This window comes from Zootermopsis nevadensis, unplaced genomic scaffold (genome assembly GCF_977971745.1).
Source record: "Zootermopsis nevadensis isolate Lab colony 2312 unplaced genomic scaffold, Znev_1.0 Znev_ptg000021l, whole genome shotgun sequence".
NCBI lineage: Eukaryota > Metazoa > Arthropoda > Insecta > Blattodea > Termopsidae > Zootermopsis > Zootermopsis nevadensis.
This window is the reverse complement of record NW_028259153.1, coordinates 21,751,550-21,779,128: the sequence shown is the minus strand read 5'-3', so window position 1 is coordinate 21,779,128 and position 27,579 is coordinate 21,751,550. Positions and strand designations below refer to the sequence as shown.

General features: G+C 39.3%; 2 protein-coding genes across 3 annotated transcripts in view; both read right to left on the bottom strand.

Annotated features, from left to right (window-relative positions):
- RYa (RYamide) overlaps positions 1-9,284 on the bottom strand; it is a 31,579-nt gene extending 22,295 nt beyond the window's left edge. Inside the window, exon 1 of the mRNA XM_022064729.2 lies at positions 9,149-9,284. The gene's annotated coding sequence lies outside the window, so the exon portion shown is untranslated. The remainder of the gene's footprint in view (positions 1-9,148) is intronic.
- Positions 9,285-14,690: 5,406 nt separating this feature from the next.
- On the bottom strand, positions 14,691-27,536 carry MED16 (mediator complex subunit 16). Of its 2 annotated transcripts, none has more exons than XM_022064717.2 (15): positions 27,212-27,536; positions 26,399-26,545; positions 25,411-25,609; positions 24,662-24,917; positions 23,983-24,138; positions 23,512-23,693; positions 23,006-23,164; positions 22,723-22,900; positions 22,038-22,245; positions 21,790-21,929; positions 21,321-21,502; positions 20,352-20,547; positions 15,669-15,778; positions 15,052-15,197; positions 14,691-14,956 (listed from the first exon to the last, which is right to left on the bottom strand). In XM_022064717.2, exons 1-15 carry the CDS (start codon positions 27,280-27,282, stop codon positions 14,836-14,838), a joined length of 2,451 nt encoding a protein of 816 aa, XP_021920409.2. In that variant the 5' UTR covers positions 27,283-27,536; the 3' UTR covers positions 14,691-14,835. The 2 variants fall into 2 exon arrangements, with proteins under 2 accessions (XP_021920409.2, XP_021920411.2); XM_022064719.2 differs by having other exon boundaries at positions 21,321-21,478.
- Positions 27,537-27,579: the final 43 nt, after the last annotated feature.

Sequence of the window (27,579 nt, the reverse complement as noted above, 5' to 3'; positions counted from 1 at the left end):
CAGTGACATCTTGAAGCTCAAATAGTGACCTACATTACCCCTAAGGGTGGGGAATACCGGTCAAAGCTACGTCTTCAGTTATCATTTCCTACAGAAATTTTGTTACGTTCAACGTGTTTTATACTGCATACTTAAGAAGTAGACCCTTCAGACTAAATACTAGTTTATATAAAGTTTCAACTTTGCATATACTTTTCGTTTTATCGGGCTTTTCTCTTAAGTGACCGCCATTTACCCATTTTCCCCTATATTTAAGAATTCTGTCCGTACCGCGAAGAAAACACAGGACTTTACCATTACAAAGATCAACTGCTTAACGCTGTTTAAAGAAATAATCGCTGTTAACACTGAGAATCATACGAAATCCACAAATAAAAAGATGTATAGTTACAAGCTGTTAAAGCAGATGGTACGTATAATTACCACTGGGCTTTAAAAGGGTTAATCTGAATCGAGGATGAATTACGCATTGTCATCAGCTGCATACCAAACAGCTGGGTGGGCCCCCGGTCGCATTCAAGGTACGGTTTGCGGAATCGCCCTCTAGCGTAATTAATAGGCACTCATAAAATGTGAACAAAAGAGAATCGATTATTATTGTTTTTTAAAATTAGCTGTATGAGCAATGCGACTGATAAAATTTGTAAAACCAATTGTGCAAACTATTGTCACAAGCGCCACTAACGAGATTTAAGGGGACAATGCGCTAAATTAATTTAAGCTCTTTGCGTGCGTGCGTGCACTTGGCAATGGCGACCGAGAACTCTGAGTTGTACCGTGCCACGTGACATCCCCGTTGACGGGGCAAATTTCGCCCTGCAGAACACGCATAGTAGATACTTGATGGTGGCAATTTGTTAGATCCACGCTGAGGCCGCCTTACCCCAAATCCCTACACATCAGCCCGGAGAGAGACGGACGGACTGACGAAGTAATTTTGACAGGCTTTCCGCAAGAAAATGCTGCTATAAGTCACTGATTCTTCCAGGAATCAAACCCTGGTCTTACAACCCACATCCTAACCACTTTATTAAAACATTGAAATGTTATTTTAGGTTTGTTTCGAGGGAGACTGCTAGAATTTAAGATTAATCGTCGCATTCATGTGAACAAACCACAATTAATTATTTCGCGATCTCATCAGCCTGGGTCATAATGCAGGGACCGACATCACCATGGCTGTCTGTTTTAAGTTATGATCTACTTTTATAGCATTTAACTCTTTGAAATGGAAACTCGTCTAAGTAATATTTAAGAATTCAGTCCGTACCGCGAAGAAAACACAACTCTTCACCATTACAAAGATCAACTGGTTAACCCTTTGAAGCCGCATCTCGTCTAAATAATATTTAAGAATTCAGTCCGTACCGCGAAGAAAACACAACTCTTCACCATTACAAAGATCAACTGGTTAACCCTTTGAAGCCGCATCTCGTCTAAATAATATTTAAGAATTCAGTCCGTACCGCGAAGAAAACACAACTCTTCACCATTACGAAGATCAGCTGGTTAACGCTGTTTAAGGAAATAATCTCGGTTTACACTGAGAATCATACGAAATACATAAATGAAAAAAAAAAACTCAGTTACTGATAATTAAAACACGTGGTGAGTGAGTTTTGAACCCACGGAAAGAAGGACAATAATTTAGTTTTCTAAAAAGCGAAATTAAGATGCATTTTCTTCTAATTCTTGCCTTTAATCTCAGCATTAAAGTATCGAAATATAATTTTTTGCGAACACATGGAGCTAAGCAGGGATATTTAAACGTCATTAGAGCGTGCTGTATGACGCCGGAAAAGAACCCCGGCCCTCCTGATCACAGTTCCGCCACATTACCCTCTAAGATTGCCTGCTTCTGTGTAGAGCGCGGGCAAATGAGATGTGGTTACGCCCACTCGTCCGAACAGCAATTTAGCGGGAGCAAATTCATGCTTACAAAGGAAGACATCCTCTTCGATATCTCGTTTCATTTCTTACTTGAGGCTGTTCCGAGCTTCGTGGCTTTTGTTCTACTCCAGTGAACTCGATTAATGGGTGTGCTGTTTATTTATACAAACTGCACAGATTTACAGGATTATTTAGTGAAAAGTAATTGATGTTAGCGAATAAATGACATAAGTAATATCTGTGCGTGGGTTAATGGCTAGTTGGATCGGTTATGGAACAGCGCAGTTCATTTTTTTATTACAGGTTGAGTATAAAAATATGAAATTAAAATTTTTGAAATTAAAAAATATTTTTTCGAAGGCATGTGAAATAATTTGTCAGAATTATCTTGTGTTGAGGTCAACGGAAAGACATCCAATTATGACGGTGGGCCATTTGTGCAGCAATTGGTAATGTTTAAAATCTAAAGAGTTTCTGGTTAACTGTAGAATACTAATTCATCTACCGATTATGGTACTTGTGCTAGGGGGTCTATCTCCTTCCCATTCTTAATCATCCTACTGTATTTGAATCATTACAAAATTAAATTGTAAATCTTACAAAAAAAAAACATGTCCGGTTATTACAGTATTGGCAATTTCTCACTGATTTCGTAAAAATGCCACGCGTAGTTAAACATTAGTGCGCGCTGTGTTACGAAGTTTAACCTGACAACATGTCTTTGAGTTCTATAAATACCAGATTCATCTTTGATGTTCAAAACTTCCATTTTCTGATACAGACACCATTAAAGTTATAAGTTTCATGCACGAATTCTGGGTTTTAAAATGAACGTTTACAACAAACCGTAATAAAGTCAAAATAACACAGGGAGTATGTGTTGCAGGGTCGATACTCAACTTATCGAAACAATCGCAGAGCAGGGATTAGTTTCCGCTGCTTGCAAGATGCTCATAGAGATACCGAGTGCTATTATTAAGGTCTGTTATTAATATCTTTCACCGTCCTAGCGGCAATCCGTAATCCCCCACCGAAACAGAGAATCAGTTTCAACTTTTCCATTACCTGCTTGATGTAATTTGTGACTTAGTTTCTGTATCGAACTGTTTCCGATTACATTTCGCGCTTATTCACAATCGAACCGTCTGCCACCCACAGATGTTCCGTCACAACTTCTTGTGAGCTCATAACTTATTAAACATGTTCACAGTTTTGTAGAAACCACACCCACTCACCCCAACTTAACTAATATATATATCTTAACATTCTCATCCTATCTGCTCTTAGATCTTCCAAGAGATCTCTTTCCTTCAAAATTAAATAAATTCAAAATATAAGACCTTACGTCATCCATGCGTGCTACATACCCCAAACAAGTCAGTTATGCTAGTTATGAGTGTCTATTGCTATGGATTAATCAGAAAATATCAATCATAACTCCAAGTTCAGCTTGTGATTAGAGTTTTAAGTAAATCGATAAGGAATGATCGATTAAAAATCGCAGGGTGCTATGTCATATCGATAAATATAACTGCATCCAGATGGCTTACGTGATTCAGACTCGTAATTGATAACATTTTCGTGTCATGAGATTCGGAAATTTGGCTAACAAAATGAAAATTTTAGTACTTTCTGCGTTAATTACTCTCCGTCTGCCTTTATGTCGGCTTCTGGAATGTTTGTGTCGATTGTTTCATCATGGTGGTCCATATCAGTGACCACTTCCTCTATCCGTGGGGCTGTTGTTTCTTACGAAGGCTGGCTGGTATCTTAATTGTCATGCAAGCGACTCTCGACAAGATCCATTGAAGTTTATGATTAGCAGTAGATCAGTCGCGTACTGTCATATAATTTTTACAGATAACAGGACGTATCTTTACGTTCCATGTAGTTAAACTTGATTAAGATAAACAGAACATTTCTTTAAAGAAACTTTATAGTCGCACAGCTTCTCCGCCATATTTTGAACCCTAAGTATTTTTTACCATTTCTGTTGAATCCATATTCTGAGTCAGTTGAATCCATCCTAAACCCTATTTATTTAAGATCCAGTAGGTCATATTACACCTACTCCCAGGTATACCAAATCGGTCTATTTCTTTGAGATTTCCTGACTAAAAATTTTGTACGATTTTATATTTTCCCTCATGGAAAGATATTTGCCTGTTCGATGAAAAAATGTGACATGTGGGATGGATTATATATGTTATTTAATTGTACCTGAACCAATTTTTGAGAAATTTTGACGAAGCTGTAATTGAGATTTTTAGTCCACTAAATAGTTCTGGAAATAATAATAAAAAAAGTGCGTTCTGATAGACGGACAGAGAGAGGCGATTTCACTGTCACATGTGCATTTTATTTAACTGAACACTTGAAAATGTTTTTTTTTTCAGACAAAATACCCTTTCTACAGAAATATAATTATCAAAGGATTGAAAATATCATCTGTTGACTTACCATTTCCTATCCCCTCAAAATAAAATCGTTTACATGTCACTGTTTCGGAAATATTCGTGCTTAAAAGTTATTTCAAACGTGATATGTAGGTGTGGTAATGTCAATGAACAAAGTTTCTGCAATAAAAGACTAAAATGGCAAGATAAGTCTCCTTGGACATTATTTTTTCTATCATTACAAAGCCTGAGATACGTCAGTCGCTGTAATCCGCACATTTTAATTTGAAATCACCGCCTTCCATACGCAGTGGTTCTGCATTTCGTCTGTCACAAGTTTTTGTGTCGATTGTCAAACCAACGCGTGACGCTAGTCACCGGAGGCTGCAGCTGCCATGTTTATTGTTAATCCCGTCAGGAAATACCAGAGTTTTTCGTGACAGATTTATTTTTAAACACCCTTCGCTCTTTCCTTACTATAATCCAAGCCTGGACATTCAAACAAAGCTAGAACGCCCCTTTTTTTCGTTAGAAATTCACCACACATTAAATCCTTTGTATTAATGTGTGTTGGATGCGACGCCAGTGGAAAGGTGTTCTCTGATTGGCTTACACACAGTTTCTGAAAGCGTTCTTTGGTTTCGATGAGGTATCTGCTCTGATACGAGACAAAAAATGAAGCCAGTTCTTCAGCTGTTAAACCAGATAAGCGAAAAGGAAAGTAACATTCTTTAAGAATGAGAAGATAATATTAAAATGGATGTTACGAAAGCTAATGAACTAGACTGGACTGCCTCACTTATCTCGCTGATTCTCTCCAGCTCTTAAGCGACGATGTGCAAAAACTTTCCCCCTGTGAATCTTTTACCCTCGAGATTTCGGGTTCTCAGCGGCAACTATAAAGATGGCTGTCCTCTGGGTTCTAGAGTGTGGTAGAAACAACCTAGAAAACATTCATATTCAATCTTTAATCCCCTCAGTTTGAATTTAACAACGAACATCGAATGGGCCTGTTATTTTGTGATCCCCGGAGAAAAAGAAACATGCGCTTTGTGTGTGACGGAAACACACACACGTTAACAGCTTGTCACGTCCCAGCAGTGATTGTTGTTTGTGTAACCTGACGTCCGGTTTCTCGTGGCGCTGCTAAATCTGCTGGCGGTAAATTTCAGAACGCAGTCAACCGTCAGAATTGTTACGTGTCACTTATATTGGCGGGATAATGAAAAATGCTGCACACTACGGAACTGTAATAAAGTTGCTAAGATCGATGAATATCTGTCACTTTTAATGATCTATTGCAGTGGTATTCGACCTTTTTTTGTTCGCGTACCCCCCAGATATAATTTATCTTCAACTTTGTACCCCCAAATTTGTTGGTGTATAATTCAAGTTATACGTAGTATATAATCTACATCTAAAATAAATTAAATAACTTAAATTACTGATTATTCAGTGTTTATCATAAAATAATATATTTTTTTAAATTTCACGTACCCCCTAAGATGTCTTCGCGTACCCCAGGTTGAATACCACTGATCTATTGTATACGAAACGCTCTTAAATATACATTTCGATTAGAACGCAAGGAACTGTTTAACCCCGTGAAGCCGGAACTCCTCTAAATAATATTTAAGAATTCAGTCCGTACCGCTAAGAAAACACGACACTTCACCATTACAAAGATCAAATGGTTAACGCTGTTTAAGGAAATGATCGCTGTTTGCAGTGAGAATCTTACGAAACTCGTAAATACAAAACGAAGCTTAATTTATTGTTGAAGAAGGTGGAACATATAATATCTATTTGGCTTTAAAATGTTAATTAAAGGGATTTGTGGGATATTAGTTATCTTTATATTATTATTTGCATCATCTGGTACCGAGACAGGAAAGTAGACTCTTGTTTTATCAGCGTTTACTTATTTAACAACGTCTTACTGATATATGTGTTTTCGTCAAATACATTATCATCAGCATAGACAAAAAAAACCTGATGTGTCCCATTCATTTTCAGTTTCTACTGCTCCTTATTCTACCTTCATAAAGGCGTATCGCAAAAGAAAATTTGAAAAGCAATTTCGATGCAACACCTTCCCGTTTTGGACCATTTTGAATATAGGAAAAACATCGCAGAAAAAAACATTTACGAATAATGATTTATCTATAAGTGTTGATTAAACACGTTTTAATTGGCTTATTCGATTTATAGCTGTAACATAATTCACGAGAATGCTGTACAATAGAAGTTTTTCTCGTGAGCCATTTATTCAGAATTGCCTACCAAAATTGACGATGTCCGATCTTAACAAATTTATAATGGTAATAGGTCAGACATTTGCGTGGCTGTTGGAAAGTAGATTGAGCAGCTGCACATTCTAATGAAACTACTCAAGTATAAAACCGTGAGGCGATATGGAAACTTGGCTTTTCGTCAAAGTAGATTGAATGACCACCTTAAGACTATGATCGTTTCCCTAAACGGAATTAACCACTAGATCTTTGTAATGGTGAAGTGTAGTGTTTTCTCTGCGGTACGGACTGAATTATTAAATATTATTTAGACGAGCTCAGGCTTCAAAGGGTTAACCAGTTGATCTTCGTAATGGTGAAGCGTTGTGTTTACTTCGCGGTACGGACTGAATTATTAAATATTATTTAGACGAGCTCAGGCTTCAAAGGGTTAACCAGTTGATCTTCGTAATGGTGAAGAGTTGTGTTTTCTTCGCGGTACGGACTGAATTCCTAAATATTATTTAGAAAATTCTGATCGAATGTAGTAGGACCCTGCTCAAAATATATCCTTCGTCCTCTTTTAAAAGCCTCGCCTTCTCTCAACCTATCATTACCAGAAGGACGAGTGGGCACTGTCTGGGAACCTTCATAGCCGAGAATGTCTTCTTTCCATCCAGTTTGTTAGGTTTCAGTAATAATTCTTTTAGCTTTGCCCAGGAAAAACTAGTTCGGATGGATTTCGAGCATTTCAGGTAAAATATAAGTCAGGTGTTACTTTTAAGTTATTGATCTCTGGCTGCTCCCAGCATTTTTAGGGGCTAGGAACCCTCACCCTTGAAACATTAGAACATCGGTAGGATTTGAGGTTCTCACGGCCGTGATAAGTAAAGTTGACTTTGTGGATGTAGTACCGGTGGAATGTCGAAGCTGACGTAAGCTACGCCTTGATAGACAGTCCATCACGTGGTGAAGTCAACAACAGAAAATATTTTAAACAAGTTAAAAGTCATATCTTTTCGTTTCGAATACTTGAGGAGAACCACCTGAAGATGACCAATTAAGGCCGAAACATGTAGTGGATTCTTAATATACATTGCAACTATAATCAAGAATGGTTGCGTATACGAACTGTTAGCCTAATTAACAACCAGCGTTGAAGTGAAATCATTACTTTACTTCACGTTCAAGTGTTTAATGGCTCTTAAAAGCGATTGAAATATTATTTAAGATTTTTATACAACAAAGTATTAATTAGGCGATATTAGAAATAGCAAATCTTAATGAACTGGCGACGAAATTCCATCACGTGATGAAGCCAAACATCTAAATAAGGTTTAATCGGTACCGAGGAACATAATTTAACTTTGAGTCTATGGGCGAAAATTCTTTGCTTTTCGCGAGACATCATGTACAGTAGGAATGCAAATACACATAAATAATGGAATATGAGCACTGAATTCGTAAGGCCCAGAATTTCAGGCTTATAGGATTTTTTTAATATTTACGAATTGTGTCTAAATCTTTGTGTGTAACTCTCAGAATTTAACCAACGAATTGCATTTAAATTGTTTCTTATAATCGAAGACCATTCTTTATCAAATGAATTTTACGAAAATATTAATATGTGCAATGGTAATACATAGCACGCATTAAAAAGCGTAATACATCCATAATTTTTAAACATTCTTAGAAATAGTTCCACAAATTTTGTATATCTGGTATGGAATGCTATCGTTTCAAGTTAAGCTTTTGAAATTTTAACGGGCGTTATATTCGGCGAGCAGTAGATTCGGCCAGGTACGATATTTACTTCATCATTTCTGACAGTAACATTTCTTGTAAGCGCCTGAATTTAAAAAAAAAAACATCTTTCTAATTTTTTTTTCAAAAAACTTTCAAGTCGATACTTTATGAAATTATGTTTTAAATTTTTTCAAAATCGAAAAGAAATTACACATTTAAAGTGAATTTCGCAAAACATATTTACATGTTCAAAGAAGGAATTAAAAAAAGGTTTTATTACTTGTTGGCTGAGCTTAAATTACTGCACTACGGCTCTGAAAACTTCTTAGAACACTTGTAGTGCCGATTTCAGCAATAAATTGAGCATTATTCCGAACTTAAATTGGAACCTTCAAAACTTTGGAAAGATTGTGTTCAGATGTGTACATTTATCTGGTTCTTGAAGACAATAAAAAATTATACATATTATTATAACGCTCAGATTTCAGGGCTATTTCTAACCAAATGTTGTCTTAAAATATAACAACATTTTAGTGTTCTTTAAATGTAAATTTAAAATTTTCTGCGTTCTGAAAAAAATGTTTCTGTAACATGAATTTTGTAAAATATTTACAGTCGTATTATTGAAACAAAATTTCGAGTTCATAGCTTATCGATTCATTCAGGTTTCTTGCGATATTTCTGACTGCAAATCTTTTCTACCTTTTAAATTTTTTTTCTTGTTACTTGTAATTTCATCGTAAGATACAAGACGAATTTGAAGTTAGTTTGTGAAAAATAAACCAATTTGCCTTTGAACGTTACTGTCGTGAATGTGTTACCATTCCTAACAAGAACGCGTTTAGAACCAAAATGACATACGTATAAAAAATATGTAGTACTCACGTCTGCTGACAGGTAGCGCCGTGTAGCAGAGACACACTGTCACAGCCTTTGCGCGATCACTTATATAGCGGTTCACCCTCCACTCGCGTGCATTGCGGGGTGGAGTGGGGTGATATTCTTTTTGAGGGGGCGCAGATATTCGAAACTGTGTTGTGACCCCCCAGCTAACCTCTTTTATCTCTGCCCCCCCCCCCCCCCCCGCCTCTACACGGTTCCTTTGCCCTCGGGTTGCGGGGAATTCTAATTCGTAAAGTTTCACGACAATGGATACTTAACGAAAAGTAAAGAAACGTAAGTTAATCTGTTAACTGTCAGTCCGCAAGAATCTTCAGGCCTTCGAAAAATGTACCAGAGGTTCTCGACGGCGATGAAAGTGGATGTTTCTAGGTTATGACGCTGAGTCGACTCGTAGCAAACTTTCGGAGAAACGTTTCTCTCTGCACGGCGTAATATCGCGGAAAACACAGTCATTTATTTTATATTCCTTAGATTTTAATTCGCTATTCAGACGGAAGAATTCGCCACTGTTGTTATGTAAAATTTTATATTGTCTGAAAGCAAGGAGAGGAGACATAACTCGTAATCATTCTTGATCTCGGCACTAGATGGGGGTGAGTGCTTATCGTCACGCCTCGGCCGCGCTGTATCCCCGGGAAAGGATCCCGGTACCCATTGGAAAGGAGGCTGGGTGGGCCCCAGAGCCGGTCTGGACGAAGAGACTATAGGAAAAATCCTCTGCCCCCGTCTGGGATCGAAGCCAGTCCGTAGACAGTCACTATACTGACCTTTTACGACCTTATAAAATCTCCACACCAATTTTTATTTCCAGGAAACTCTATGTTTTAAAATCGTTTGTTAGAATATTATCGGCAAATAAACGCTGGGCCCTGCATTTGAGTTAAGAAAGTTTGTTTAAATCTTGTCAGTCTAATCACAATAAAATACCTATTAAATATTAAAATATTACCATAATTAACATTTAAATATTTAAAATATATTAAATGATATTCTCTATCGAAATGTTCGATTTACATTAGAACATCACTTTTTTACACGACATGTTTCAGTTCTAAAAGAACCATCTTCAGGTGTATAAAATTATAAAAACATTTAAGAAATTATATTTAAGTTTATATAATTTTATGCACCTGAAGATGGTTCTTTTAGAACTGAAACATGTCGTGTAGAAAGTGATGTTCTAATGTAAATCGAACATTTCGATAGAGAATATCATTTAATATATTTTAAATATTTAAATGTTAATTATGGTAATATTTTAATATTTAATAGGAATTTTATTTTGATTAGACTGACAAGATTTAAACAAATATATATTTATCACAATATGACGCAACTTTATCATCTCTTAAGAAAGTTTGTTCCAGAAACGTGAAACGTAATAATTAATATTCACATTCAAATGAAATAAGAATTTGTATGAATGATTCACTGCTTAATATTTTCGTAATGTTATTAATTGCGATCGTAATAGTTTAAATGTAAACAATGTCGTATCATTACAGTTTATGTGTACATGAAATGTTGTATGCAGTGTCGGAAAGCATAACAACGAGGGGAAAAGTTGTTGATTGAAGCTTGCAAAGACGAGGTACGCGATTTATTTGTTTAAAATGCTACTGAATTTTTCCACCCACATTAATGTTATGTACTCGGTTCAGCCACAGCAAAAAACAGTTGATGTCTGACTGCAGTGAAACCACGTAAAACTGATGGATTCATGAAATTTATGTAAAAATTGAGTGATGGCACAAATGACTTTTGTAATTGATAATAAACATCTGTAACACAATGTTTGTGTTCAATTTGCGTGCAAAATCACAAAGCTGTGATGTTTTAAACGAAATAACCGCAGGGGATTCTGACCAGATAGCAAAAGCTTCCGTACCAAGTGAAGTATTGTTTATCCATTTCGGAGACAATCCGATGGCGGATCTGGTTTCACTAGTGTCTTCTTTAATTGAAATAGTATTCGTGTTTATACTCATTTTTACAGCTGTATTTATTGTTAATGCATTGTTGTATTTGTTATGATTTTTGCTATCTTCGTATTGTTATTGTTGTTATGGATTCTTTACGCAACGTTCATAAAATCCACGTACATCCCCCAGAACCTTTCTTTCGAATTTCAGTGAAATTTTATAATGTGGGATGAGGGTGGTTTCCGTTGAAAATTAATTAGCGAACTAAATTTTTGACGTAAATACGTCTATACGGAAGGGTCATTCGGCAAACATGTGAAAGGAAAACGTGTAGGATCCATATCAACAATGTGTAAATATGGATCGACAACAATGGTCAGCTTGCGTGCATTGTTATGTTACCTAGGAAAAGTCATCTGTTTACTCGGCATTGTTGTTAATATTGTTGTAATTAAAGATAATGTATAAACTTCCTTTCCGTATAGACGTATTTACGTCAGATTCTCCGAAACTTTGGTTCCACTGTCAATTTTTGTTTTGTTTATGTCTCAAATATTAACCCCGGGCTTAATTTACTTGTTAATGTGCAGAGAATGAGACACATCTTATTGAGGGCTGAAAAAGGTTTTATTTCAAGAAGTGTCTGTTTTATTGAATGTCTGTCAGAGCGCAGACGTACTCAGGGCAACGTCGCGCAAATGACTAATGGCGTTCACTTAATCTGTCTCATTGTTAAAGAAATGCAGTTGGGTGTTTAATTATTTCCAAGTTTCTTTTACGTGAGCTATCAGATTTTTGTAAGACTTCGTGAGGGATTCCACGAGCAAAAAGTGGCAGAACCCTTGGTACAGTCAGTGTTTCGTACTAAAAACAAAACAAAAGAAACACACGAACCGATGTATAATGCAAATCGATGTTAGCTCAGAACCAAAGAATCATATGTTATGAGGTCAAATGGAAATGACACAAGTATTACCAACATCAGTTAATTTCCCACCGCCTTGTTGCGAGCAGTGTTGCAACGTTCTTTGAACTTTGGTTTACCCGTGATATGGAGTGATTGGGGTCCTTGCGTTTGCCAACGCAGATTGCTTCGCGCACAATTTGCAGAACAAACTGACCCTTCGACGGGCAATCAACTTGGTGTCCTTGCAGGGAGGTGCTTACCTACCATTTTAGACGCTTTCGCAGTTAAAAAAAAAAAAACGCGCCGATTAGCTTCGCCACGTAAACAACTCGAGGTCCGCTGAATGGATTTTCATGAAAACTGACACATCTTTGTTTTAAATATCTGTCGACACATTACAACAATGGTTAAAATTAGACAAATAATACGCAATCGTGGCCTATTTTAACAAGATATACACTGTGTGTTCATATTCATCCGGTTGATTCGCCCTGGGTCAGATTCCATAATCTAAAGAGAGGAGAGAAGAGTTGTTTCCTTAATTGAACGCCAGGTGGAACCTTTTCAAAGCGACCTCACGGGAAAAGTTACGTAATTCGAATGATGTTAAATACCCGTTATTCACAGTGACTGAACTACTTAACAGGTGTACCAAAACGCGCGAAAAAGCATTTTAATAAGTGCCAAAACACGGACTTGACGTCTTGTCATGTGGAAAATGCGATATTATTAAATACTTTCAACAATCACACCACAACGCTACGGTATTACAACTGTCATTATTAATATGCCGCTGTTGTGTTAAGAGCAAAACATTTCTCTCGCCTTCCTTTAATTATTGTGGTCTGGCAGGACGCACACTGCTAGGCAGACCAGGGCATTTGCCACTGAATGTTTAAAGTCTTTAAGCCGAGTGGTAACTTTATGTACCAGCAGCTATAAGTCAGCATGATTCTCGCTGTAAACAGCGATCATTTCCTTAAACAGCGTCAACCAGTTGATCTTTGTAATGGTGAAGAGTTGTGTTTTCTTCGCGGTACGGACTGAACTCTTAAATGTTTTTTGAATGAGTTTCGGGATTCAACGGGGTAATTAGTATTTACTAAGACAAGGACGAGATATGAAAGGAACGTGGGATAAAGGAGGCAAAGATACGGGAGGGAAGAACAAAAGGAAGAAGGAGAATGACGGAGTAAAATACAAGTCATTTCCGTTAAATTCCAGAATTTTTATACAAGTAGATTACAAATACGAACAGTATCTTAAAACCATTACGACAGCGCTAATGTATTCGAAATGCCAAGTTTGTACGGAGATGACTGTTACAATGTTTCTTCGATCTCTTTTAATGAAGGCATCCCGAAGGGACGTGTTCTTTCAACAAGGGAATTTGTGTAAGGGTTTAAAGCATGAGATGCACACAAAATACTCGCCCCCCCCCCCAAGTTCGGGTAGGATGCCTCTCCAGTGTGCAAAGTTTTGTCGAGATCGGTATATGGCTCGTCACGCACTCCACGGTCTGGAAGTGTAGGCAACTCATTTCACGCCGCAGCGCGAAGGGTTGCATATCAAGCAGGTGCTGTTGTACATAGTGATAGAACAATTGACACTCAGACGTCTTGTGGAATGCCAATGGAGGAGGCTGGTTTAATGGAACAAACTGTGTCTACATGCGGACTGGAAGGCACATGAAAGTGCCGTCTTCAGGAGTATGTTAGCGTAGATTTTACGTAGGTTTCCTCAGTCCCACCACCAAATGATGAGACGGTAACTTATTGGGACTTTGGATTGTCCGATTTGTCTAATAAGCGGTCCCTTGCGTTTCGGAGGAACCACGGTACCAGATATTCGTCCGAAACGTTTAGACTACACTTCACCATAACCCAGAAATCCACTATTTATATTTTAACTATCAGTAAAATCTCATCAGACCTCACAATTTTAACTTTCCACGCTACATAAACAATGTAAGTCGTCGTAACTCTAGAGCCTAGGTAGATTATCGGTTTTATTAATCTAACTAGTAATGTTTTCCATTGTTAATCAATAAACAAAATAAATTATATTAGGATATGTTTCAGTTTGGTGCCTTTGTAGCCATTTCTGCATGAGCGATTTATGCAAATTGTTAGAAAATTAACAACGCAAAAGCAGTTGTTAAGATACTTTCAACATCTGTCGGCGTCGTGCCAACAGTGTCGTATCGTGTTGCATAAATTACGTTATGTTGTTTTAATTTGGGTTAGGTTAGATTAAGTTGTTCGGTAGGATAGGTTACGTTATTTAAGGTAAGGTTAGTCCTGGTTTTATTTGGAGTTTTGGATGTTCGGAAGTGGAAATATCCCTTTTCTGAGTCACCAGAAATATTCAGAAATTGTTGGTAGAAATGTCGCTTGCCACTAGTAAAACACATTTTTTTAAAAAGTTTATTGTACTCCAGCAAACTGAGGCATAGAAGTAATTAAATATTTGCATGGTAGTTCACTTTATTAAATTAGTTGCTGGAGTGTGTCAAGACGGAAGAATGTCAAAGGTCATATTCTTGTCAAAGTCAGGATTGTTAACGCCACGCAAAAAATTTCCAAACCTGTCAATCAGCGATGCGATCACGGGTTTGGAAAGTGTACGGACTTGTAGGACAGGGAGCTAAAAATAAATCAACAAATAAACCATCTCTACCAAACACAAAAACACGTACGTACACAACATTTATTACAAATTTTTATGGATACAGCACGTGGTTTTCATGGTAACTGGCGACACAGAGTTTAAGCGATTCAAAATCCAACTCCGAAGTCATATAAATCGCAGGAATGATACTGATTCATTCTGATGGGCCGCTAAAGAAACCTGTGTATCCTCCAGTGACCGCCGCACCTGCAGGCGCGCGCCCATCGTTGGTCCCACGCTCGTATCGCGGCTGTGCGCGTCATGCTCTGCACCTGAGCCTTACACCCACACCTGGAAAGACACAAAGATTCTTAATCTGAATTAACGACAAATCAGAAATAAGATCTTTTTGTCTCGCGACGCTCTCGAAGGCTCGATACGATTACCTGCAGCACTGTTTCACCACGAGGGGTTGTTTTCCCAAGTAGATGTGACGGATGCTGTCGACCGTCTGCTCCGTCTGCATAGAACCCTCCACTGGACTGAGCTCTGGTACAAAGTGCAGGCACTCGGGCTCGACCCCAAACTCCAGCTACAACATCAGAAAGCCTCGTCTATTCATTTCTAGCAACGTTATCCACGACCGTAATTTTCAATACATGGTTTTGTATAAAATTAACCGGTAACGTTAATTGAGATATATTTTCACAGCGTCTCGAGAACAATCTCTGTTCTCATCCTCAGGGCCGCTGGGTAGATGAGAACAGAGATTGTTCTCGAGACGTTGGCAAGAGATAGGGTTTTCTCACCTTTCAGCCGCCTGACGCGGCTCGTAGCCCGAGAGTCTTTCGTCAACTTCAGTCGTCGCAAAAGCTTCACTTTATACAATAGTACATATGGAACGGGGGTGAATTGACCCCGCTGGTCACAATTTTTTGGACGTTAAGAAAGAAAAGTGGGCAGCGATGGATAAAGCTGTCAGATATAGCAAGAAGGGCTCTTGTAACCCGGGTTCATCCGAATTATTAAAACTGCGAACTGATTTCGCTGTCGTCGTGCTCACCTGTATCGGCAGAGACTGATAAAAGAGCGCAGGAGAGGCCACTGCAACGATCTTGGTGGGTGGGTTCAGCTGCGGTATCATCACCTGACTCGGAAGCAGACAGCATTCGTCTACGAACAGGAAACACCCCTGATTACGCACTACTAAAAAAAATGGTACATATCTTACAGCCTTTAATTTCCAGTCTGGTTATCCGTACAGAGTCAGATTTTTCATTCGTGTCATCTCACACTGAGCGGTTGCATTTATTCTATAAGGTGGACATGAAAGGAATTCAGGAATTCTTTGTGCATTTGTTTGGATGAAAGTTTTCTTTAATTATAATATTCTCTTGTTGTTAAGTACGCAAAGTACTTATTAAGGCGAAAGACCGTTCCCCCGACCCAATCAGAGCCAGTCGTGTAACATTTAATTTTGCCGATGCTCGGATATCAATATTTAAAGGAATGTAAGCGTCATATAGGTTCTTTACTCGATGTTTTCTTATTGAATTAAAACAGTAAATAATTAAAGGATATTTTTATTCAACGCTCCGTCAGAAAGCGACACCGGTTTGCCCGCTGAAAGAAAACCCATCATAACACCAGGTCTAATGTAACATTAAGCACTATAAACGTGCATGTGTTGCCACAATTTCCGATATCAAATTGAAGACAGTCTTTGTAACTAGTACTTGTGTAATTTGTTCTTTCCGTTCAAAGCAAAATCATCTTCAAACACACAGTCATCACTCAAATCATCATGATCACTATGGGAATCATCAATAACCACATTCCACTGCACAGAGGTGCCAGGTTCCATAACTTTGGCGTCGTCATTCCCGATGTTGAGGTACGCCTCGGATGTGACGCTCTTGTTGCGGGCAATATTCGCTATGAAGTACTCGCTTCCAGACCCATCATTACCAATCTTGGCACCTGCAGGATATTTGACTGAGCCGTCTTCTTCAGGAGGCGAGCCTGCTGGGTCGCTGCACTCCGGTTCACCATCATTTTTAAACCTCTTCGATCTGCTCTGCGGCTCGTCATCTGTGATCTTCTGAGTCGGGGATGACGGACTGGCATCCTCGCTGTCTATGACAGACACTGGATCTTTGATGCCCAAAGAGTAGCCTGCTGACGAGGACGCATCTAGCACGTCTTCGGGAGATGAGGGATTAGACTCCGGATTCTTTGTGGGAACCAGGTATGCAGGCATGCTCTTCCTGTTGTCTGTAGTGGATCTATTTCTTGGTATAACCTCGTCTCCCATGCTCCTTCTGATGCCCGGCACTCTTTCGCTCTCTTCTGCCTGTTTGATCAAGTCAATGAAGAAGATTTCTCGTGGTGTCAGACCAGAAGAGGTCGGACTGGTTCCCGCAGTTGGTGGTGTCATAGGTGTGTCGAATGTAGTGAGATGTAAGTACCCATCAAACGAATTCATTTCTGGCAGGCCACAGAATGAATCGCTACTACAGAGTCTTGGAATTTGAGATTCGCTCACGGGTTCTTCCGAGACATCTGGCACGTCGACGCACTCGGGGTTATGTTCTATTATTGCTGTCTCCACGATGACGCTGCCGTCATTTGCCGATTTGCTCTTCTGTGGGTCTCGTTCTTTCAACCCATCACCTTTCTCTCCCTCCGAGTCTGAGGAAGAAATTCTTCTGGACACATTACTGCCCGATGATTTGGACTTCTTCACCGTCAAAATGTCGCTCTCTTCACGTGATGAATTTCTAGCCATGTTTGGAATGGATGCATTGCTGCTCTCTGTATAACCTGGTTCAAAGCTCTGCCGTCCAGTCTCGGCATTGTAGAGTGATGGAGTGTTCTGTGGCTGAACAGGACAGCTATTGAGAGACGTCATCATCATCACGTCTTTTTCCGAGAGCGTGTGCAATCCATTGAGGCTGCAGTGTGCCTTGTATGAGATGGGAGTATCTGACGGCTGAACCATCTGGGTTTTCGTTGGGAATGGTGGCGAGTCACTGCGGTTACTAACATTACCGTCAGAGTCTTTTTTTACAATAGACACACGGTCTTTGGTTTTTTTTTCTTTACAGGATATGTCAGACCGCCTCTTACACCACCAAATACACATGAAGAATCCCACAAATACACACCAGAAAATTGCCATTATCATCATGAAGATGCCAAATGTATCAGAATCATCCTCTGTGTTGATCGCATTCCACAGAATTGGAGTCAAGATGAACCAGTAGATGAATGTGAATATCCCGCAGGCTATTGGAATAGTCCAGGCATATTTTTCGGACGCCTCCTCGTGATATTCCAAGTCGTACTTGGACACCATAACTGAGCTCGTTTCAATTTCTTACACACGCATCACCCACTGATCGGGACACACCTCTCCAATTAAACACTCAACATCTGAATGACTTACGACTAAAATCACTCGTGGAAATGAAGCCAACACACCTCAAAATATGCGGATAGCTGACTTTACAGAAACAAATTACTGAAGTGGGTACAAAAATGACACAAAGCATGTGTTGCCAGAATCATTCTTCTGTGCTCCATGACGTCACAGTATTCACTGGTTTTAAATTCATACCATTGCTGTAAAGGGGTAACAGTGGTAATCTGACACCTTTTATTTAAGTGTCAGGAAATCCAGAAAATACATCAGCTGTTTTCAGACGTTTCATGATATCTACTAGTTCTGCCATCCACTTCACGGTGTTTGACGACAGAGACTGATGGACTTTAATGGCAGAATTGATGATAAGTTTTGAACCCTGAGACTTGGTGTTAAGGTTTTTTTTTGTATAGCCAAGAATATAGTGAGACATTCTTTTGTAGGTAAAGAATTAAAAAATATTATTGTGATTTTAAATGTTATCTGACTACCTTCAGGAAGCAGAAAGCAATCAACCCTACCCCTCCATAGACAGATCACTAATTGTTTTAATTTTACAGAAATAAATGGTGTCAACACCCCACTTAATGGTACCTGCACCTTGTCGTGGTGGTGGGGCTTGAGTACCTCAGTGACCCCAAGAGCTACTGGTAGGGCCTCCCTAGCCAGATTGGTCGAGGGGGAGAGGTCAGACTAAGACAGGTACCCTGGTCCTCCAGGTTGGGGGTTGGTCGCAAGGCTAACAACCTTGCACCGTAAAAAGGAAGATGTTTCGAAACCTCAATCAGAGCCTCGGACAGATGGACCTAACAGAGGACCGAATGGAAGAGGAGAATTGAGGAGGCCATGGACCGAATACGGACCGGAGAGTCATAGAAGAAGAAGAAGAAGAAGAAGAAATGGTGTCAACAAAAAGAACGGAAGAAAATCACATCCGAAATAGAATAAAAGTCCTTCAGAGAACTATGAAAATTAATTTAGATGCGTAAGGAAAGTAATCCTTAAAATGAAAAAGACTAAAATCAAAAAGTTCTGACAAAATTAAGTGTAGGTCTCCCACACAGAGTTTAACAAGAACTGGACAAAAATGACAAAATTAATAGAAACTTCTTAAAATTTTCTTCAAAACACACTTCTGTAAAGCGAGTCGGACACAGCCGTCAGTCAAATCTAAACAGTATATGCTACAATAAGATTCTCAGTAGTCCACTGATGCGCGCAGAGCCGCAGGATGTGGCCTGCGTTATCTCCGCAGTTTCCCGTGTGACCACATCCGTGTGAGATACTGATGACTGTTACAATGAAAGTCACATTAACAAGTGGTGTGTGTCCCACATATCGGCCGTAATTAAAATAACACCTTCCTCATTCCTCCACTAGAGCAATGATTCCCAAACTGTGGTCGGTGGAATTCTAAGGTCCATTGATTTCATTACGATGACGAATCCAAACGCAATTTTCTCTTCTTTCTTTTTCCGGTTTAACAATGTTTGTACATTTTCCGGTACCCTTTACAGGCCCCCAACTTTTTTTTTTAGTTGGTTTGATCTATAGACATTCGGTAGACTCCTTGGACGAGGGATCAGCCCGTCGCAAGGCCTCTACACGTACACGACACAGAAAGACGCGGACAGACATCCATGGCTTGAGTGGGATTCGAACCCACAGTCCCCGCGACCAAGCAGCTGAAGGCCCACGCCTCAGACCGCGCGGCCACTGCGGACCCCACGCAAATTTTCTATTAACAGTAAATATATGAAAACTGTTTATACCCATAGGAGTCATACGCCATCTGTACATATCATGAAGGTACTTAAAATGCACGCTCGTCCTTCAAAGAACTTGCTTGCAGAATTCGTACTCGTTTATCAAAAACTGACACAGAATCTTGCCATTTATTAGACTGCGGTTAGTGTCATGGGAAGAGAACGCCCCAAAGCACTTTGCTAGTTTATTCTAAATTTACCAGGAGCAGCCATACACATGGCCAGACGAACACACAAAGATGACACAGAAACTTATCTTTCCTCAAAAAAAAAGAGAGAGAGAGAGTACGCTGAAACACGAAACATGCCCTTTCGTAAACCAGTATTTTAGGGTTTCATAGCAGCATGAATTTAGATTTTATACTGTTGTTTCAAAGAGACATCTTCAATGTGACGTATCTGAAGATGGAGGTAGGATGTTCCTCCAAAAAGATGGTAACCACCTAAAAGACCACACAGCATCACAATCCAGCGGACTATGAATGACATCTTCACTGCCACGAAAACCTCAAATATCAAGAAGTGTTATCTCGGCAACCGTAAAGACAAGTTTTACCTAAGAGATTTTCATCAGCTTCCAAGGTCTGTATGAGGCGTGAAATAAGTCTGAACAGTAGTGCCAACACATCCAGATTCTCAGCACTGCGAACAAACACGGGCAGACAGCTCTGACGCAGCAGGCCCCAAATTCGAATGATGACGAGCAACTCTCGGAGTGTATTGAGGGCTTTGTAGTCACGCAGCAACTCGTACTGTGAGACAAGTAAGAATACAGAATGATCCACCTGCGTCGTGAGGTTTAGACACCCTTGGAATTTCTGATAGTGGAATATATATTTTAAAAATATATTGATAAATTTTCCATGCCTGATTGGGTCTCATGTTTGTTTACTGTGATGTTGCTAAGCTTATCATACTGGATAGTGATAAATAATTATTTTATTCAATATTCACCATTTTAAAAAAGAGTTCTGAATAAAAGTGGTATACGGCAATGACATGTATATAACTGCACGTATAAATTATTTGTATTGTGAGCTAATTTTGAAAATAATACAAGGCAGGCAGACAAAAAATTTCCCTTATACGTATCCACTTAACGTATTTTGCGCAGAGCACACACCAATCAACATACATTATTCTAACAAATAACTTGTGTACAACCTAATAAGTTTATAAGAGTAGAAATTTTTATTATGTATTTTCTCCATTGTCCTGTCACAGCCTCCCTCACGAGTCCAAATATTCCCCTAAGCATCCCATTCTCAAACACCCTTAATCTATTCTTCCCTTAATGTGACAGACCAGGTTCCACACTCATACAAAACAACAGGTAAAATTGTAGTTTTGAATATCTATTTTAATCTGTACGCTTTAAGACGGGAGATGAGAAGACGAAAGATTCTGAACTGAATGATGCAATTAAATCTGCCTGAACATCTAAACGAGTGTAATTAGCCTTTAATTTGTTTTTCACATGCAGTGCCTTATATATTGCTGTTTAACAGCAGAAAGCGTGTCTCACCCCAGAGCTCTTGCCAGGCTGGCGCTGCTCTGGCAGTCTTGCCAACAAGTTGAGAGCCAGGTCTGCCACCCACTGAATGAGCTGCTGTAGTGACTGGAGGGTGCTTGGCTCCACAGTGAACTCCTTTGCCTCCAGGTGGAACAGCACCTTGTCCACGTCTGTGAGAGAGTCCATCATCACCGCTACGACAACATCGCAGGTGAGTAAATACTCATGAGATCTTACACATTTTGATTCAAACGTGATTTCAGTAGACAGCGACTTAGCACAACGCGGAGAAAACGAGTAACAAATATACCTATAATTAGACATGACCGCTACAGGAGTCTATTTTCTATAAAATTTAGTTGTGACATGATAAACTATATATCCTCCACAGACAGTAGTGATAGCAAATAAGTAAGTGATAGTTTTTCAGTGTGACTGCCAGTCCTATCTTCATGGTGCTGTCATACTGGAAAGCACTTACTTGCCAGGCTTTCGGCAGGTCCCTTGTCATGACTGGAGAGGTCCGAGGGTCGCAGCAGAGACTTAAATGCTGTTGCTACAGAATGCAACATGAGGAGCGAGGTCAGATCTGCTGCCTTAGACTGTCCATTCACAGTCAACCTGGAATAAAAACCCATTAGGATATAAGAAAAATATCTATAGTCATGAACAAGAAATAGACAGGAAACACAGTCCTCATAATGACTGAATCTTGAGACTTTTGACCACCTGTAGAGTGAAGTCTTGATGTTGAGGAATTGGACGTAGTGAAACTGCTGTACTTGCTGCAACTGCCGGTTGAAACTCTCTGTGAAACGTTCACACACCGTGTCCATCATGGAAGGACGTAACGACACGAGCAGGTCCCACCAGTCTAATCCTGTCACTAGGCAGTATTCCAGGAGTGTGCAAGCATATGGCACTGTCATGGGGCCTCCTGGAAATGTCAGTAGACTTTAGTTAAGAAACAGACATGCAGATACACGGACACGTCGGTTAAAAAAGCTTACAGAACTACGGTATTTCCGAATGTCTGGCATTGCGACTGTTACAGGTCCTGGCATGAATCTGAAAGTTGTTGAAAATTTAGCTTAAATTTAGGTATGTATGGTAATATTCTATCATAGAGTCGGAACTGCTTCTTAAGAATTCGTCTGTGCTTAAAGATTTTTGGTTGGTATGGAACCAATTAAGATGACATGATAAATGCCAATTTAAGTTACTGCAGTGTCCTCCAGGTTGGGGGTTGGTCGCAAGGCTAACAACCTTGCACCGTACAAAGGAAGATGTTTCGAAACCTCGATCAAAGCCTCGGACAGACGGACCTAACAGAGGACCGAACGGAAGAGGAGAATTAAGGAGGCCATAGAAGAATAAGAAGAAGTTACTAAAGAGAGAGAGACATGCTGTATACCTGGCTCTGAGATTGGTAGCAGACGATATAGGTAAAGCTGCCCTTGCGTGTCTGTAGCCACGAGCACACAGCCCAACCAGCTCATGTCGAGGTGCGATATCCGCAAGCCAAGCCTTTGCTGCTTCGAGCTAGGAGCTTCTTCCTGTCGCCACGCTTGATTCAGCGATGCTGTGGCAACCTTCATGTATCAAACAAGTGTGAAAGGAGATAAAGAGACAAAGGTGAGAATAGGAAGCCAAATACTGATTATTTATTCTCAACAAATTTGTTTAATCTTGCTGACCTGTTTCAGTGAATCCCTGTATAAACAGTGAATTGAGCCATCTGCCAGCGCTACCATCACATAACATGGAGGAGGCATCGTCGTGGTAATTGACAATTTGGACGTCGTGATACATACGACTGGAGACGAGGACATGAAGTGAGACTGATGCTGCCACAGCTGCAAAAATAAATGGATGAAAAGCCTGCACAAATGATGATATGGGATGACACGGAATTATCCACGCTTGACTGGACTGAGTTTATTCCACTGTGCCAACTATAGAGGTTACGGTGTCATATAACGTGCGTACAAAAATGAACGATGAGTAGGTAAGGATTTGGATTGGGATGTTGCGGCCATTTCAACGTACTACTACCACCTGGAGAAATTAAATTCTATTATACAGGAACGGCACATTGTACTCCGGTACTAAGTAGATGCCAGCCAGCTAGCTGGACAACGCATAATTTGTAGGGCGTGGCTGATAACATGGCAATACCACACGATACATGGCCGTAACTTACTACAGTTTTGAATGGTTCTGTTTGCGAAGAATGAGATTTGGGTTGAAACAGTTTATGTATAGGCAGAGGTTTCTCTCGCAGCTCCCAGATTTCAATGAGGCAGCCGCTGTCGCCGTTGGCGGCCACAACCAATGAATCTGCATCTTCTCGGACTACGAACTTGAGCTGCGACACGTGGCGATCTGTGAACGGGGAAAACAAAACAGCGGTGAGCACATGAAATACAGTCGTCACTGCGCGTAAAGTACGAAACTGTGAGGTGTAACTGAGTAAGACTATGCTTCAAAAATTGAAGACTATTTAGAATGTTCATATTGGCTCAAGAACCACAAACTGAAAACTGCATTAAACATAGGCAGATGAATTTTTTTAAATGGATGAAAGGAGCCACACTGCGAACACGCGTCTATCTTTCTCTCTCTGTCAGGTGTTATTTCCAAAAATTATATTAAAATGTGAACATGTACGTACACTGGTTTTCCTTGATGGGACTGGACTGAAGGAAGAAACTTGGCAAAGCTTGAGACATGATGACACACTTCTCGTCACCCTGCTTCACCGACACTCGGAAACACTGGATCGGCAGACTCACACTACCACTGCTTACTGCCACCAAGAAGTGTCCATCTGCAAAACACGAAGTGTACTCGTAATTCACAATTTTCTAGGGTGCAAGAGTTAAGACGCATCTTGTAAAATGTCCCCTACTTTAATTTCAGTCTTCATCATCATGAAGTTAAAAAATGAGATTTAGGTGGTAGTACCATCGTAAGTTTTGTGATAGAAAGAAATTGTTATTTTCAGAACATAAAGTCGTGATGGTACGGCCGTCATTCGCGATGTGGGGGATTGCCAGTACTACATTTCACTCACTTTTAGTTTTATCTCTTCTCTGCAAATTGTGCATAAAATTAACATATCGAGGTTATATCTGCCCATGTGCATATTTCAGGTCTGAAATAAATGTACAGACTTTGAAGAAATTTAATATTAAGCATTTACACTGAAATTATAAAAAAAATATAGTTCTTTAATTCTGATTTATCAAATATAACCCATACTTTATATGAAACTCATACAGAACTTTATATAATTTCTAAAAAATTGATCATTTTAAAACTGTGTATTATTGTCAGTGACGGGTGCTAACTTTTTCCGTAACAAATGTCGACGGCAGTGATCCGGTGCCTTGTGGATCCAAGACTGTCACTTGTTATAATAAGCTGAGGTGATCCCTGATGGCCTTCTCGTGATGCTATCACCACGCCCACCATTCCTGTGGTGCTGATCACAAGGCAGCCTTCCATTGGTCGTCCACCAAAGTAGCGTACGGAAGGTGGGAAGCGTAGGTGGGTGAACTTCTCATTATAGTACACATTATCCTTCTTCTCAGATACTAGACTTATCTGTAATGTGAGGAAAGTAACAAGGACAAAATATACCACAGAGAAAGAAATTAAATTCCTTATCACGTGACAAACACAAAATTAACAACTTCTTAGTTACGCAGTGACAATGTTTCGGCTATGAAATTTATAGAACATTAAATGAGACAGGATAATGATCATGACTTACGAGAAAAATATTTATTTCCGAAGGAAATGATCATGGCCAATATCAAAGTATTTGTTTGGAGGTACTGAAATAAACCATTTAAATCTCAGCCAGGATATCTATTAATCTTAGATTTTAACTGGGTACCTTCTAGACTGCTACATTCCACTGCATTTTTTTGATAAGCGTAAACAATTCACCGTTAGGTTTTTGGTGACCAGTTCAAACATCCATTTCTATAGGAAGTTTATAACAAAAACTGGGAAAAGTGTAAAACAAAATAGAAGGGGCTTCATGTGGAGATACTCATAACAGCCTCAAAATGCTGACGGCAGAGCCACGCACCTTTTTTCCATTGTGGAAAAATGCGGCACCAAGGATATGTTCACCAGGAAAGGAGGCTGTTCCGAGGCACACCCAGTCATTTAGAATATGGTCCTTGAAACTCCACAACTGCACATTTCCTGCTGTATCAGCCACCAGCAGCTTGTCACCTGGCAGGTCCCATTCTAATGCTGTGACCCCAGTTTTATTGGAAACAACCCTACAACATTATGTTAGTTGAGAAACCATTCAACATTAAGATGAAGTCGGTAGCTCTCCAGCAATCGAGAATGTGAATAGCTCACGTCTCAGTTTCATTTATGCATTTTATAAATTTGCAGTTGTTCCCTAACTTCAGTGTCTTCTGTAGATATAATAAAGAGTTCTCAAACAACAGGACAGCCTTAACTGTGGCCTGTGTTGACTGGCCTTAATGTATTTACTTAGGAAACAATAACATGTTATTACATCATGATAATGTCACATCTTATACAGTCATTTCATGACCAACTTCACTCATTGCTGTAAACTGCTGAATATGACACGAGAAGATGGCCGTGCGATAACATCTGACCATATGCGGTAACCTGTTCTTAGTGGGTGTGGTTAAGAAAAGGAATGAAGAGCTCACCAAGTAGTTGAAGAGGGTGGGGAGGCAGCTTTTTGGAAAAATGAGACAATTGGAAAATATCGTAAATGAGCATGTTTGAGAAATGAGTCGCGAGGATTCAAGCAGCTCAGGATTATGTGTGATTATGGACTTCTGTATTAGAGGTTTGATGTCATTTATTTATATTTCTAGAAATTAGCTTTTCCATGATATGTTCTGTTCCATATTCAGATACAAAAATGTGGCAACGACCTGTACATTAAACTGAAGATGGGACTGTAATAAATCCCTATCATTGACCATCTCTAATTTATGATACTTAATCTGAAAGTTATAACAGCATTAATTCATGGTAGATTTATGAAGTTGAAATATGCCATGTCCAATGTTCCTACATACTTGTGACTGTACCAAGGCGTGTTGAGATCTGCGACATAAACATGAGAACCCCACGTTTTCCCACTGATGTCTTCTATCTCTGTTGTTGTTGTGAAGGCAACAATATTCTGGCTTGAAACAGAACACAGTGTGTGGCCTTCATGCAAACTGAAAATAAAATAATATGTATTTCCTTATTATACAGAAGGAAGCCTGTTTAAGCTATGCTGAACTTACAGGAACGAATGCTGAGTTTAAAAAGGGGGCAGCTTTTATTCAAAATTTGTGATATACACAAACCAATGAAGTGGTCCCTGTCTATGGTGTCAAATTTCTGGCTTTGACTAATTGAGTTTAACATATCAATTAAGGTGCGTGCCATCAGTGTTTGGTTAGCTTTGCTGGTTAGTTTCCATTATTGTTTGGACATCTTCCAGATGTTGGCTGCCTTCACAATAATATTATTTGAGGAATCTCCACTGTAACTGATACCTGTATTCACTCTAGCTTGCCAGAGTATCTACATTTGTTACAGCAAATAAAACATTGCTTCTCCATTATAGAGATCAATTGGGTAATGCTGTTTCAGGAAATAGTCACTGTTTTACCCTGAGAATAATGTACAAACCAATAAAATAAACTATGTGCGCCAAATGTGGAATTATTTAACATTAAAGCAAGTGGTATATATAGTTGCACTGGGGCTCAAAGGATTAAGTAAACCATATGCCAGGTTATATTAGAATTTATTCACATTCCATACATCCCTCAAATAATAAGCCAAGGACGAAAGAATATGAACATTTATTACAATAAAATACCAAAACAGCGTACCATTCAAAATTCTGGAGAGACTTTGTAGAACTCGTTGTGTGTTTACGAAATACAGCATAGATCAGATCCATATTCCTTTTTAAAACCTCGTGTGTTTAATATTATTGCGTGTATTACTTGGAAGATACAACGATACTGTCACTGTTTCATTTTATACTGCAGTCATAACAATAAATTCACAACACTTCCTCTTCGTTTCCGAAGTAGTTGATAATGTTTTGATATTGACATACTGTTCAGTAACGAAGTTGGTCACATTGGCTTTTATTCTCTGTAAGCCACTCTATCAGAAAAGCTACGTTTCTTGATTACGTGCTGCAAGGCTGTAAAAACGCAGAAGTACGTTGGTATCTCTGTATGAGGCCACC